Source organism: Odocoileus virginianus, chromosome 20, assembly GCF_023699985.2.
Source record: "Odocoileus virginianus isolate 20LAN1187 ecotype Illinois chromosome 20, Ovbor_1.2, whole genome shotgun sequence".
In the NCBI taxonomy this organism is placed as follows: Eukaryota; Metazoa; Chordata; class Mammalia; order Artiodactyla; family Cervidae; genus Odocoileus; species Odocoileus virginianus.
The window spans coordinates 1,752,130-1,767,734 of NC_069693.1; the positions used below are offsets into that span (position 1 = coordinate 1,752,130).

The window sequence follows — 15,605 nt, forward strand, 5'->3', positions numbered from 1 at the left end:
GCTTGTGGGCAGCATACCGTCTTAATCTTTCTCCCACCTGGAGGGGGTTTCAGTATCTACAAAATAGCTCAAAGATATTGTTGTATCCCTTGGTGGGGAAACTGGACCTTGCCCCAAGGCTGCTCTTGACTGCTTGTTTCTCCTTGGTCTCACATCCCCTCCCTTCCCTAATTAACAACTGCTTGGATCTGCCTCTTGGAGCTCAGGTAAGGTCATGGAGGCTGAATGAAGGCTGTTTCCTGTAACCAAAGAAATGACGGACACCGAAAGGCTTTGTGCCCAGGAGTCCCACAGGGTCCTGCTGGTATCAACAGGCTCGCTCTGGTCCCTGAACAGGCTGGGGGTGAGGGTCGATTGTTTCTCTAGTGTTCAGTCAGCCATATTTTCCTCTGGTAAAATCCAGCGGTGCATGTTTTATTATTTTTACTTTCTGCTGGATTTAATTTGCTGTATATTTTTTCACCTCTATTAATTAGAGGTGGTCGTGGTGGTGGTTTCATTGCTAAGTTGTGTCTGACTCTTTGTGACCCCATGGACTGTGTAGCCCACTAGGGCCCTCTGTCCATGGGATTTCCCAGGCAAGAATACTGGAAGTGGATTGCCATATCCTTCTCCAGGGGATCTTCCCAAACCAGAGACCGAACCCAGGTCTCCTTCATTGCAGGCAGTCTCTTTAGTGACTGAGCCACCAGGGAATAGTTCTGTAATTATTTTGTGTGCTCGTTACAATTTTGTATCAGTTAGGCTCATCTCTTAACATGAGTTGAGACGCATTTGTTCCTCTTATTTTCTGAAAAGACATGTTATTGTGGTATTATTTATCCTTTAAATGTTTTGTAGAATTTGCCAGTGAAACTATTTAGGTCCTTAATATTTCTCAGTGGTGTATAATGATTTTTTTTTAATAATTTTTGAACATATTTTTATTGTTTATTTCTAAATACATCATATTTTGATGCTATTATAAAAGATTTCATTTTTTTTCAATTTCCAAACGGTCATTGCTAGTATCAGAAACAAGTTGTTTTTGTATATTGGCCTTTTATCCTATGACCTTGCTAAACTCAATCATTCTCAATCATTTAATCTAGTAGATTTTTAGTGAATGAGTTGTAATTTTCAACGTAATCGTGTCTTACTTGAATAGAAGTTTTGGTTCTACCTTTACAATCTTTTTTAAAAAATATTTTTTATTTGGCTCCGCTGGTTCTTAGTTGCAGCACGTGAACTATTAGTTGCGGCATGTAGGATCTAGTTCTCTGACCAGGAATTGAATCCTGGCCCTCCGCTTTGGGAACACAGAGTCTTAGCCCCTGGACCACAAGGGAAGTCCCTACCTTTACAGTCTTTAGACCTCCCCCCCGCCTTATGTTACTAACACAGATCTCTAGTACCAATACAATGTTAGGTAGAAGTGATGAGCATAGACACATTTGCATTATTCCCAATATCAGGGCAAAAGCATTAGGCTTTCAACATCAAATGTGTTAGCTGTGTGTTTGTTTGTTTTTTTCATAGATATAATATATCAGGAAGTTCCCATCTAATCCTAATTTGCTGAGAATTTTTATCATTTACTGGTTTTTGAATTCTATGAAATGCTTCCACTACATCTTTGAGATGATTTTTTTTTAGTCTATTAATATAGATAACAGGTTCAACTGTTAAATCATCTTTGTGTTCTTGATAAACAGAACTAGGTTATGGTTTATGTGTTCACATATGTATATGACTGGATTCAGTTTGCTATGTTCATGTTGGTGCTAGTCCCTTTTTTTTTAACTTTTTATTTTATATTGAAGTATTAACTGATTATTGAAGTATTGGCTTCCCAGGTGGTGCTAGTGGTAAAGAACCTGCCTGCCAATGCAGGACACATAAGAGAAATGGGTTCGATCCCTGAGTTGGGAAGATCCCCTGGAGGAGGAAATAGCAACCCACTCCAGTATCTTTGCCTGGAGAATCTCATGGACATAGAAGCCTAGAGAGCTACAGTCCATGGGATAACACTGAATTGGACACAACTGAAGCCACTTAGCACACACATTAGCTGATTAACAGTTATGACATTCACTTAACGATTAATAGTTGGAAAGTGTTTGAATCTTCTTTTAGAAGAATATCTATACAATTGGTAGTTTCATTTTTAAGAAAACAAGAGTATCAGTCCCACAACCACAAATGTGTTCCACTGGAGAAGGGAATAGCAAGCCGCTTCAGTATTCTTGCCTTGAGAACCCCATGAACAGTATGAAAAGGCAAAAAGATAGGACACTGAAAGATGAACTCCCCAGGTCGGTAGGTGCCCATTATGCTACTGGAGATCACTGGAGAAATAACTCCAGAAAGACTGAAGAGATGGAGCCAAAGCAAAAGCAGCACCTAGTTGTGGATGTGACTGGTGATAGAAGCAAAGTTCGCTGCTGTAAAGAGCATTGCATAGGAACCTGGAATGTTAGTTAGGTCCATGAATCAAGGCAAATTGGAAGTGGTCAAACAGGAGATGGCAAGAGTGAACATCAACGTTTTAGGAATCAGCAAACTAAAATGGACTGGAATGGGTGAATTTAACTCAGCTGACCATTATATATGCTACTGTGGGAAAGACAGTAGACATTCGTTAGACGAAATGGAGTAGCCATCATAGTCAACAAGAGTCTGAAATGCAGTACTTGGATGCAATCTCAAAAATGACAGAATGATCTCTGTTAGTTTCCAAGGCAAACCACTCAATAGCACAGTAATCCAAGTCTGTGCCCTGATCAGTAATGCTGAAGAAGCTGAAGTTGACCAGTTCTATGAAGACCTACAAGAGCGTCTAGAACTAACACCCAAAAAACTTGTCCTTTTCATTATAGGGGACTGGAATGCAAAAGTAGGAAGTCAGGAAACACCTGGAGTAACAGGCAAATTTGGCCTTGGAGTACAGAATGAAGCAGGGCAAAGGCTAATAGAGTTTTGCCAAGAGAATGCACTGGTCATAGCAGACACTCTCTTCCAATAACACAAGAGAAGACTCTATACATGGACATCACCAGATGGTCAATACTGAAATCAGATTGATTATATTCTTTGCAGCCGAAGATGGAGAAGCTCTATACAGTCAGCAAAAACAAGACTGGAAGCTGACTGTGGCTCAGATCAAGAACTTCTTTTTTTTTTTTTTTCATTTATTTTTATTAGTTGGAAGATAATTACTTTACAATATTGTAGTGGATTTTGTCACACATTGACGTGAATCAGCCATGGAGTTACATGTATTCCCCATCCCGATCCCCCCTCCCACCTCTCTCTCTACCCGATCCCTCTGGGTCTTCCCAGTGCACCAGGCCCAAGCACTTGTCTCATGCATTCGACCTGGGCTGGTGATCTTCAAGAACTTCTTATTGCCAAATTCAGAGTGAAACTGAAGAAAGTAGGGAAAACCACTAGGCCATTCAGGTATGACCTAAATTAAATCCCTTATGATTATACAGTGGAAGTGACAAATAGATTCAAGGGATTAGATGTGATAGAGTGCCTGAAGAACTATGGACGGAAGTTCTTGACATTGTACAGGAGACAGGAATCAAGAACATCTCCAAGAAAAAAAAAAATGCAAAAGCAAAATGATTGTCTGAGTAGGCCTTACAAATAGCTGTGAAAAGAAGAGAAGCAAAAAGTAAAGGAGAAAAGGAAAGATATATACATTTGAATGCAGAGTTCCAAAGAATAGCAAGGAGAGATAAAGCCTTCCTCAGTGATCAGTGCAAAGAAATAGAGAAAAACAATAGAATGGGAAAGACTAGAGATCTCTTCAAGAAAATTAGAAATACCAAGAGAACATTTCATGCAAAGATGGGCTCAATAAAGGACAAAAATTGTATGGACCTAACAGAAGCAGAAGATATTAAGAAGAGGTGGCAAGAATACACAGAAGAACTATACAAAAAAGATCTTCACAACCCAGATAATCACGATGATGTGACCACTCACCTAGAGCCAGACATCCTGGAATGTGGAGTCAAGTGGGCCTTAGGCAGTGTCAGTACGAACAAAGCCAGTGGAGGTGATGGAATTCCAGTTGAGCTATTTCAAATCCTAAAAGATGATGCTGTGAAAGTGCTGCACTCAATACACCAGCAAATTTGAAAAACTCAGCAGTGGCCACAGGACTGGGAAAGTTCAGTTTTCATTCCAGTCCCAAAGAAAGGCAATGCCAAAGAATGCTCAAACTGCCGCACAATTGCACTCATCTCACATGCTAGTAAATTAATGCTCAAAATTCTCTAAACCAGGCTTCAACAGTACGTGAACTGTGAACTTCCAGATGTTCGAGCTGGATTTAGAAAAGGCAGAGGAACTAGAGATCAAATTGCCAATATCCATTGGATCATTGAAAAAGCAAGAGAGTTCCAGGAAAATATCTACTTCTTTACTGACTATGCCAGAAACTTTGACTGTGTGGACCACAGTAAACTGTGGAAAATCCTTAAAGAGATGGGAATACCAGACTACCTGACCTGCCTTTTGAGAAATCTGTATGCAGGTTAGAAAGCAACAGTTAGAACTGGACATGGAACAACAGAATGGTTCCAAATAGGGAAAGGAGTATGTCAAGGCTGTATATTGTCACCCTGCTTATTTAACTTATATGCAGAGTACCTTATGAGAAATGCTGGGCTGGATGAAGCACAAGCTGGAATCAAGATTGCCAAGAGAAATATCAATAACCTTAGATATGCAGATGACACCGCCCTTATGGCAGAAAGTGAAGAACTAAAGAGCCTCTTTTAAGAGAAGAGTGGAAAAGTTGGCTTAAAAGTCAACATTCAGAAACCTAAGGTCATGGCATCTGGTTCCATCTCTTCATGGCAAATAGATGGGGAAACAGTGGAAACAGACGTTATTTTGGGGGGCTCCAAAATCACTGCAGATGGTGACTGCCACCATGAAATTAAAAGATGCTTGCTCTTTGGAAGGAAAGTTATGACCAACCTAGACAGCATATTAAAAAGCAGAGACATTACTTGGCCGACAAAGGTCCATCTAGTCAAAACTATGGTTTTTCCAGTAGTCATGTGTGGATGTGAGAGTTGGACTATAAAGTAAGTTGAGTGCCTAAGAATTGATGCTTTTGAATTGTGGTGTTGGAGAAGACTTTTGAGAGTCCCTTGGACTGTAAGGAGATCCAATCAGTCCACCCTAAAGGAAACTAGTCCTGAATATTCATTGGAAGGACTGATGCTGAAGCTGAAACTCCAATACTTTGGCCACATGATGTGAAAAATTGACTCATTTGAAAAGACCCTGATGCTGGGAAAGATTGAAGGCAGGAGGAGAAGGGGATGACAGAGGATGAGATGGTTGGATGGCATCACTGACTCAATGGACAACTCTGGGAGATGATGATGAACAGGGAGGCCTGGCATGCTGCAGTCCATGGGGTCACCAAGAGTTGAACATTACTGAGTGACTGAACTGAATTGAACCACAAAGAACTGAAATTGTCCAACAACTCAAATGAGCAGGAAACAGTTTTCTTTAAACACTCCAGGAAAAAAAAAAAAAAAAACAGAACACAACCTTGGTAACAACTTGAGTTTAGCCTAGTCAGACCCATCCCTCTCTTACTGGATGTATGATCTACAGAACCATATTATAATAAACTGGCGTTGTTGAAGCCATTGGTTTGTGGTTATTTGTCAGTACAGCAATAGAAAGCTACTGCATCATTATTCTTTGACTGTTTACTTTTTGGGGGCTGCATGCAGGATTCCTAGTTCCCCAAGCAAGGATCAAACCCTGTCCCATGCATTGGGAATGCAGAGTCTTAACCACTGGACCACAAGGGAAGTCCTAAGTACTTCTTTACTTTCTAAGGCAAGGATATTTCCTTGGCTTATGTAAACTTTTCCAGCTCTAACCTACAAGTGGCCTCTTATATAAGGTGTTCTGATTCTTTTTACTGAAATACTGTATTCATAAGCCAATAATTGGACATTAAATATGCTCACAGCTGCTGAAATACCTCCGCATTCTAGGCTGTCACTGAATAGGTAGGGGATATGTTCATACATAAACATTTCTACATATATTGAACTTCTTTGTACTTAAATTAACAAAAATTTCACAAGACTGGATATTTAAAAGGGCTCTTAGAGCTCCAATAGCATACCCAGATAAGGTTTGTTTTTGTTTTTTTAACAGGCAATGATAAAGTACCATAAGAGAAAAAGAGCACAATACCAAAAGTATAATCAATAAAATAAGAAATGGATAAGTTGTATTTCAAGAAAATTAAATTCTACTCTAGGGAAGATAGTGTTAAGAAATGGAAACCAAAGCCACAGACTTAGAGTAAATATTGGTAAAGTGTACATCAAATGAGTCATTTGCATCCAGAACATACTAAGAAATTGCAAGACAGTTCTTTTAATAGTAGGCAAAAAACTTTGATCAGGTAATTCACTAAAGAAAATATATGATGGCAAATACAAAGGGAGAAATACTGAACACCAAGTCATTAGGGAAATGCAAATTTAAACCACAATGAAATACTACTAGACATCTACTAGAATTGCTAAAAATATATGGCCAATATTTTACATGCAAAACTCAGCAAAGATATGACTGGAAAACAAAAACACTCCAGGAAATGTGAAATGGCATAACAATTTAGAATATAAGATGTCACATTTTTTAAAAGTTAATTAAATATTTGCCTCAGCTTCCAGCATGACAGTGTGAGGAGCTTTGCAGGCCGGCTTCCCAGGGAAATGGGTGAAAATTATAAAAACATCATTTAAATCCTCTGGAAGTGCTCTGAAGGATATACAGCAAATGAAGAAACATTTATTTAAGAAAATCTAATACTCAGGTAGAAAAGCAAGGGTCAGTCACATTTGAACCTTGCAAGACTTTTCTCCACTGTGAACTTTCTGGTGCTGTATAAGGTTGAAACGCTGGCTAAATGACTTCCCACAACTGCTGCACTCATAAGGCATTTCTCCAGTGTGAATCCTCCGATGCTTAACAAGGCTGGAGCTGTGGCGGAAAAATTTCCCACATTCCCTGCACCCATAAGGTCTTGCTCCAGTGTGAACTCTCTGGTGTTTAACAAGGCTAGAATTCTCACTAAAGAATCTTCCACATTCATTGCACTTAAAAGGCTTTTCTCCAGTGTGAACTTTTCGGTGTTGCACGAGGCTGGAGCTTTGGCTAAAAAATTTCCCACATTCACTGCATTCATAAGGCCTTTCTCCAGTGTGAACTCGCCAATGATTAATAAGGCTTGACTTGTGGCTGTAGAATTTCCCACATTCGCTGCACTTATAAGGTCTTTCTCCAGTGTGAACTCTCTGATGCTTCATGAGGCTTGAGTTAAAGCTAAAGAACTTCCCACATTCACTGCACTCATAAGGCCTTACTCCAGTGTGGATTCTGTGATGCTGAACAAGTGTGGAATTGTGCCTGAAGGCTTTTCCACATTCACTGCATTTGAAAGGCTTTTCTCCAGTGTGGACTCTCCGGTGTTGAATGAGGTCAGCATTGCGGCTAAAGGATTTCCCACATTCACTACACCCATAAGGCCTTTCACCAGTGTGAACTATTTGGTGTATAAAAAGGTTGGATTTATGGCTGAATAATTTCCCACATTCACTGCATTCATACGGCTTTTCTCCCGTGTGTAGTCTCTGGTGCTGAACAAGTAAGTATTTCTGACCAAAGGCTTTCCCACACTCACTACACCTGTAATGCCTTTTTCCAGGGGGAACGCCTTCCCCACTTCTGGTGCTCCTGCATGGCTCCCCTCCACTAGGAGCTGCCTGAGGCTTGGGAAGACCAGAGCTTCCTGGGGAGATCTTCCCACTCCTCTCATGCTCTTCTCTTGTTGAGGGTTTCTCTCCAGAGTTCAAGTCCTGGTGTTGGTGAAGGTTTGCTCTGTCCACTTCTACACAGCCACTCTGCTCAGAAGGTGCCTTGTCAACCTCTGCTCCACAGCAACAACCTGCAAACACAGAAATGCTGATGAAGTGTCTGTGGAGTATGTAGACTTTGGCGGGATGGGGCAGCACCCTCACACATGTCTGACACAGGCAGTAAGGCGTTCCTGGGACCCTTCTTAGTTGTCACCTTTGTCGCAACTTGCCTTCAGTGGCAAAACCCAAATCTTCCAGTGACCTTTAGCATCACCACAACTTAGGTGGAAAGTGTCACCCATCACAGTGAGCATTGCCAAGGATGTTGAGATACCACAGCATCAACTGTACCATAACCTGTGAAGCTCCCTATTTCTGGCTGCGTCGGCATCCCAACACACAGGCCAGAGCACCCTGCCCAGGCACACTGGTGTGAGGAGGCTGGTCCCCCGCACAAGCAGACCTTCTTGTCCTCACCTGAGTGTGACCTAGTTATGTTCAGATGCACCCATAAAATCCCACTGTGCCTTTTCTTGTACTCCCCCTACCAACAAAGGCACCTGCTGACAGGTCCTCACCCTCTACTTCCCCCTGCTTGTTAGAGCCCACTCCCTCCAGTGTGACCCCCGCTCCTCCCCTTGGTGGGTAGTGACTACCTCTTTGGGCCTGTGAGCACAATCAACTTTTTTTCCTTAGGCTCTCCTGTGTTTCCTCTCATGGCCACAGCTGACTAGCCACGTCATAAAACACTAGAAAAGGAAGCCACTGTTGGCGAGCACTGCAGAGTGGAACAGAGGGTAGGGGACAGCCCTGGCAGCTGAGAAGTGGGCAGCTGAGGGAAAAAAGATGGAAATCAGCCTTGGCCCCTTCTCTGACACCAAAACATCAGGGCCCCCTGGGGAGACTCCTGGTGCAAACTCATTCCTGGGTTCACCCCAACCCTCTGCCACCTCCCTCCAAGTACCTGCTGGTGTGGCTGTGGTTGAGACTCCCTCGGAAGGCACACAGGGCTCCCCACACTGCTCCAGCTGAGTCATGTCATGGGTCCTGAACGATGTGAGTCCTACGGAAGGAACAAGGCAGGAGGGTCAAAGTGACCCACTCCTCAGCAGCCCACAGGAACTAAGGCTGAGTGTAACCAACAAGAAGGTGGGAAAAAGATGCTGCAGGAACATCCTGATCAAGCAATGGCCAGGTCAGCACCTCAGTTCCTGACACAGGCAGATCCCACATCAGCCAAAAGAAGAGGGCCAAAGTGGGGTGTTGGACTGCTGTGGATCTCTTTGGCATCACCAGGCCAGGGAGAGGCCAGCAGTGTAGGATCCATCTGACCGCAACACTTGGGATCCCTAAACCCATTCCTGTACAACCGTGGAGCAGCTTGGGGACAGAAGGGGGTGGTGCACCCAGGCTTGGCTGTTATACCTACTCTAGGACACAAGAAAGGAGGGAGTACCAGACCAGCTTTGGGAGGGATGGACCTGCCCTTGGAGAGGGGGGGAGATATAGGATGCAAGGACCTTACCGAGAGAGGCCATCAGTGAGAAGGTCTCCAGCATTACCCCGTGGTACAGGAGCCTCTGGGCCTCATCAAGGAGCCCCCACTCCTCCCAGGAGAAGTAGACAGCCACATCCTCAAAGGTCACTCGGCCCTGCCACGATGGGGATGGTTCAGTTTACATGCAGCCTTCTTTCCTGGGACTCTAACCCTCCTCCCGAGCTCCCCGCCTCAGTGGAGATACCAGGCCCTGGTGTTGCTGATGCCCACCCTCCTGGCCACCCCAGCGATCACCATGTTCTGCCCTCAGCAACAACAGGTGGGGGACAGGTGTCATCTGAGCTCTGGTGCTGACCTACAAAGCCTCACCCTTCTGAAAGACAATTCACCCAGGATCCTTCAGACTGTGGTTCCCACGAACAACCAAAATTGAGTCCCCTTCTCCTTTCACCCAAGCACAAGGGCCTGGGGCCATCAGCTGGCACTCTCTCCCAGCATGCATACTGTTCTTCACACCACACCTCCCTCATGGCCCTGACCCTACTCGGCCCTTACCCTGGCTTCACCTCAGCATCTTGAAACCTGGAGTCGATCTCAGGTACACTCAGCCCTCTTCCATTCTGTGTTACAAAGCAGTCCCCTGACCAGTCTTAGCGTCCTCTGACACTTGTTCAAAGCCCAGGTCCACTTGTCTCACATCATGCCCACCAACAGTCCCAGGGGACCCCATGTGACTTTGTGCTGACCTCCAGGTTCCTATAGTGATAAGAACAAGAGCCTGGGGAGTCCACAGCTGGATGAATCAGCAGTAGCACCAGCTTTGCTCTCATCTCCCTGCCTGGTCTCCACCTACATCTCATGTCCACTCCCCATGGAAACCTGGCCTCCAGCCAGATCCTCCTCCCTGCTACAATGCCTCCCCACCATGACCACTACACTCCCCTCATGTGTTTCTATGAAACCCAGCACCCCATCCAGCAAGAGACCCAGTCCTCAGCCCCACACTCCCCTCCCTTGTTACCTAATGCACTGCCACGGGAACTGAAGGTACTCCCTGCCAAATCTGATCACAGCTCCATCCTGGCCCATGCACCACCCACACTGTGGGTGAATCCAATATGAACCCTTCACCTGAACTCTAGCCTGTGGGTCCAGGTGCCCAGGGGAGGAATTCAATCGAGGGTTTCTGGGTTCAACAGCCAGAACCTAACTCCTTATTCCCAGTGAGAATTCCGCTTGCCACTGACTTGGATGTGGTGGCACTTCCCTCCTTCAAGCTACTGAGGCCAAACATCTCAGAATCACCTGACTCTTCCTCTTTTCTCTCCTAACCTTTCACATCAGATAGTCTGCTCAGACCTACTTGAAAGAACAAACACACACTCCCAACACGTTGCGCACCTCCACTGCCACTACTCTGGCCCATCTACCACCACACTCACTTGGGCTACTGTAGTAGCCTCCTCCCTGGTCTCCCTACCACCCAACAGTCTGCTTATTAAGCCTGGCTCAGATCAGTTCCTTCTTTGGCTCTAAACCCCCTGTGGCTCCCACCACCCTCTGAATTGAGGCACACCTCTGCAGACCACCATTCCAGGTCTAACTTCTCTGCTTCTTGCTGTTTTCACCACACGTAAGGGGGACCTAAGTTTGCCGGGCATTCCTAACTCAACCTCACCTCTTCTAATATTTTCTCATGATCACAGTGAATGGACTCTCTTCTAGGCCTCATGCCACTGGCTGCCAGAAATGGGAACCAAACCATATGATTCCTGGTCTGCACTCAGGAACCTGATCTTGGATGACCACCTTCCAGGGATCTTAGATGGCAGGGTGAGGAGCATAGCAGGTAAAACAAGTCCCAGGATGCTATAATCCTGGAGCCCAGGCAAGTGGGAGGTGAAAAGGGTACGGATCTAGGACACTTTATCACTTACCTCTTCATGGTCTGGAAGCCACTCTGCAGCCACAGCAACCTGTGGAAAAGCCAGGCCATGAGAAGCAGGCAGTAATATTGGGCCCCAGTGGCTCAACCAAGGTACCGCAGTCCTCAGTGATACATGCCTCTCAACAGCAGTGTAATCTTGGACAAATCCTCGACCTCCCTGTGCAGTGTTGTGATCTGTCAAATGTGGATAATAATGGTATCCACCCAAGAGGGCTATTGTTTGCTCATTTCTATGCATCAAGTTCTAACTATTGACTCTCACGGTCCTCATAAGTGATGCTTCTGTCAGTATTTCCTGATTGGTATTAAAAATGTACTTTTTCAACATGCCTTTTAACTAAGAAAATATAATATTGAAGATGTTTTATTTAATCAAATGCTTAGCAGGATATTGATATTTCAACTAATTATTATATGTTAGCTTGTTAGAGCTGTGTTGTCTTAACTGCCTATGTGTGTATGTATATTACATACATATTTATGTACATATGTATATATGTATTTTCACCAGTTAGTGTTAAATGAGTATTTATTTCATAAACTCACAAGATAAGGAACTGGGGGATTGGGCCTGAGAAAACTGAGTAGCTACTAGTCCAGTTGGCAACTGGCTGCCTGGTATATACACCCTCCTGGAGGGAAGCCTGCTAGAGGCCTTTCCACTGGAGCAGCTACTCATCCCCCCTGTCCTAAAAGCTGGGGGAACTTAGGCATCAAAGGAGATGCCCTACTAGCCTGAGTGTTCTTTTTCTCCACGAGGGGAAAAGAGGGCCTGCTGAGCCTGGCATGGCAAATCTACACCACTGACCATCTCAGTCTCCAGCCCAGACCTGGGTCTGCTAACCATTCCTCCAAACCAGCCAGAAACACTTTGGAGCACAGGAATCCACCCCTCTGGAGGTGGCCCACCCTGCAGGCTCATCTGAAATAAAAACCTTAACATTCTTCCTTCTAAATATAAGCCCCAGTCCGTGCTGCGGACCAGACCACTCCCCACCATCCCTTGGATATCTCCAGCCCAGATTCCTCCTTGGAACCCCGGAACCCCTCAGGTGAGTAAGCCAGTTGCCCATGCAACACGTCCACTCTGGGAAACCCCAGGGTTGCCACGTCCAAATCCAACTCCCATCTTTTCCCTGAAACCTGCTCCTTGCAAACCAAAAAAACAGGTTCGTCCTTCACAGCCACAGCTGGTGCAGCAGGAAATCCTGTCTGTCCCACTTTTTTTTTTTTCCTGTCCCACTTTTAAAGCCTGTGAGAGACCTGATCATTTCTCCTCTCTCTGGCCACCAGCACTCCATGGTATTTACTTCCTCACAGGTTAGGGTTAGGGATAGTCTCCACTCACACTCTCATCACCACTACCCCTGTCTCTTTTTCCTTGCGAAGACTTTGGACAATTTTGACACACAGATTGAGCCTCTCCTCTTCACAACCCTCCCTGGCTATTGGCGGCCGCACAATGAAGGTCCAGCTGCTGCGGCTGCCTTGTCCCGTGTGACTCATCCTCTCATGCGGTTGCGTGCAGACTCCAGACAAATCTCAAGTTTAAGACTCTCAGTTCTGTTACTGTTTCAAGGCTTTGATCGTGCCGGTCCCGCGGCCTGTAACCCTCTCCCACGCCCCATCATACTGGCTGACAGAAATACGGCCTCTCACCCACTATCTCCTTACAGACCTGGACCCAGGGTCTTGAGCAGGGGACGATCAAGGTGGCCTTTAGCGTCTAGTGGGGCGACGGCGGTGAGACCGGAGGACGAACATTTACCTCAGGCGGGACTGTCAGAGCGGCCGGTGCCATTGGACTCTGTGGGCGGAGCGGGGCCAGGAGCTGTGGACCAGGTCGGGCCCCAGGCATCCCTGCCCCGGAGTAGGAATCAGGTGACTCCCGGGCGCCGCTGCTGAACGTCAGACCCACATTAGTGCCGAGAAGAGAACGCCGGCCTCCTCTCGCGCCTTCCCTCTCCCGTCACCCCAGTTCAACATCAGCTTCCCGGAACCTCTCATCAAACACAGAGACCCAAAAGACCCCCAAAACGACCGCCCCTTCCCACCACCGAAGGCGGAAGTCCCGCCCCGCGGGTTCCAATGGGGACTTATCTGCGCTGTCGGCTGAGCACCGGCCCCGCAGGAAGCAGCGCCTGCTGGGTAATGTAGTTCACGCGCCGCCAAACCTCAGGAAGTGGACAGGTAATAGGGCGGGGCTGGGCGCAGTCGTTTGCTCGCGCCAGTTACCGCATAGTCCTTACCTGGTAACCGTTACCGCGAGACAGCTGTGGGGACTGCTAGCTCCAGACCTAGGTAGGGCGGTTAGAGGTCCCGCTGGGCCAACCGGCCAGGTGTTGGTCCTCTGGTGGAGAGTGTGGCAGAGGGTGGCTTTCTCCCGGGGACCTTCCAGGCCTCACGGCTGCAGGTGAGCTGGGGGGCACTGCTGGGGGGAGGCTGGGGCCGTGTCCTACTGAGCTCCAGAGCCCTTGCCACCCTGGCCCGCTGGTGGGACCTGGGTCTTGAGGCAACGGGGAACCTCTCTGCCATCCCTGCCTCCATGACCTGGTGGCAGCAGCAGTGTGCACGGGTCGCAGTCCGCAGGACCTGGGACGCACGTGCACGCCACTCCCGTTGGGGCATCAGAGGAGCCTGAGGGCTAGTTGGGTCCTGGGCACCTGGTTCCCTCAATGATGACAGCTGTGCAGGGTCTGGGGGCCTGACCTTGAGGGCACTGCCGGCTAAAACCTGCCTCTCTTTGCCAAGCCTGGACACTGGCAGGAGGACCCAGATTGAGCACTGGGTGAATGTTCCCTGACAGGATTATGGGCCCAAGCAGGAACTCTCCCCTCATCAGCCAGGACCTAGACCTTGGAGGGTGAAAGTTGTGCCCTGGGCTCTTGCCCTTTCTCCTTATAACAGAGAATAACATTCATTTGCTCTAGGCTTATAGAAAAATCATTTGACCGTGACTTGATCTCAAGAACAAGTGATCTGAAGCCAAAATTTGCAACAACCATCAGGTTGGTTTATTAGTTTCACAGTCCCAAAGCAGTCCTCCTCATCCTCCAGTCAAGCCGTCTTGGCTTTCCCCTTTTATACTTCTAGTCTTCTCCTTTTTAGGCATCAGTGAACTAAAATGGACTGGAATGGACAAATTTAATTCAGATGACTGTTATATCTACTACTGTGGGCAAGAAGCCCTTAGAAGAAATGGAGTATCTCTTATAGTCAACAAAAGAGTCTGAAATGCAATACTTGGGTGAAATCTCAAAAATGAAAGAATGATCTTGGTTAGTTTTCAAGGCAAACCAATATCACAGAATCCAAGTCTATGCCTCAACCACTAATGTCAAAGAAGCTGAAGTTGAATGGTTCTATGAAGGCCTACCGACAACACCTAGAACTACACACACACACACACACACACACACACATCATAGGGGACTGGAATGCAAAAGTAGGAAGTCAAGAGATACTTGGAGTAACAGGCAAGTTTTGCCTTGGAGTACAAAATGAAGCAGGGCAAAGGCTAACAGTTTTCCCAAAGAACACACCAGTCATAGCAAACACCCTCTTCCAACAACACAAGAGAAGACTCTACACATGGACATCACCAGATGGTTAATACTAAAATCAGATTGATTATATTCTTTGCAGTCATAGATGGAGAGGCTCTATACAGTCAGCAAAGGACAAGACTGGAAGCTGACTGTGGCTCAGATCAAGAACCCTTTGTTGCCAAATTCAGAGTTAAATTGAAGAAAGTAGGGAAAACCACTAGGCCATTCACGTATGACCTAAGTCAAATCCCTTACCATTATACAGTAGGAGTGACAAATAGATTCAAGGAATTAGATCTGATAGAGTGCCTGAAGAACTAGGGAGGGAGGTTTGCAAACACTGTACAGGACGTAGTGATCAAAACCATCCCCAAGAAAAAGAAATGCAAAAAGGCAAAATGATTGCCTGAGGCGAATTTACAAATAGCTGAGAAAAGAAGGTAAGCTGAAGGCAAAGGAGAAAAGGAAAGATATACCCATTTGAATGCAGAATTCTAACGAATAGCAAGGAGAGATAAGAAAGACTTCCTAAGTGAATAATGCAAAGAAATACAGGCCAACAATAGAATGGGAAGACTAGAGATCTCTTCAAGAAAATTAGAGATACCAAGGGAACATTTCATGCAAAGAAGGGCACAACGAAGAACATAAACAGTAGGAACCTAACAGAAGCAGAAGATATTAAGGAGAGGTGGCAAGAATACACAGAA

General features: G+C 45.8%; 2 protein-coding genes across 4 annotated transcripts in view; one reads left to right on the plus strand and one right to left on the minus strand.

The window, feature by feature from the left end:
* Positions 1 to 6,398: 6,398 nt before the first annotated feature.
* On the minus strand, positions 6,399 to 13,447 carry LOC110137833 (zinc finger protein 773-like). 3 transcript variants are annotated; one of them, XM_020894497.2, is made up of 5 exons: positions 13,116 to 13,447; positions 11,337 to 11,375; positions 9,427 to 9,553; positions 8,866 to 8,964; positions 6,399 to 7,990 (listed from the first exon to the last, which is right to left on the minus strand). In XM_020894497.2, exons 1-5 carry the CDS (start codon positions 13,203 to 13,205, stop codon positions 6,879 to 6,881), a joined length of 1,467 nt encoding a protein of 488 aa, XP_020750156.1. In that variant the 5' UTR covers positions 13,206 to 13,447; the 3' UTR covers positions 6,399 to 6,878. The 3 variants fall into 3 exon arrangements, with proteins under 3 accessions (XP_020750156.1, XP_070307797.1, XP_070307798.1); XM_070451696.1 differs by lacking the exon at positions 9,427 to 9,553 and having other exon boundaries at positions 13,116 to 13,444; XM_070451697.1 differs by lacking the exon at positions 9,427 to 9,553 and having other exon boundaries at positions 13,026 to 13,444.
* Positions 13,448 to 13,666: 219 nt separating this feature from the next.
* Positions 13,667 to 15,605, plus strand: part of LOC110137814 (zinc finger protein 772-like) — a 35,015-nt gene continuing 33,076 nt past the window's right edge. The window contains exon 1 of the mRNA XM_070451690.1: positions 13,667 to 13,760. The gene's annotated coding sequence lies outside the window, so the exon portion shown is untranslated. The remainder of the gene's footprint in view (positions 13,761 to 15,605) is intronic.

Bases quoted from the DNA above. Each gene is read 5' to 3' on its own strand.
- LOC110137833 (XM_020894497.2), bottom strand. From the start codon at position 13,205: ATGCCTGGGGCCCGACCTGGTCCACAGCTCCTGGCCCCGCTCCGCCCA. The intron at 9,554-11,336 runs GTAAGTGATAAA...CCATCGTGGCAG, and splicing joins GGCTTCCAGACCATGAAGAG to GGCCGAGTGACCTTTGAGGA. The intron at 7,991-8,865 runs GTACTTGGAGGG...CTGTGTTTGCAG, and splicing joins AACCACAGCCACACCAGCAG to GTTGTTGCTGTGGAGCAGAG.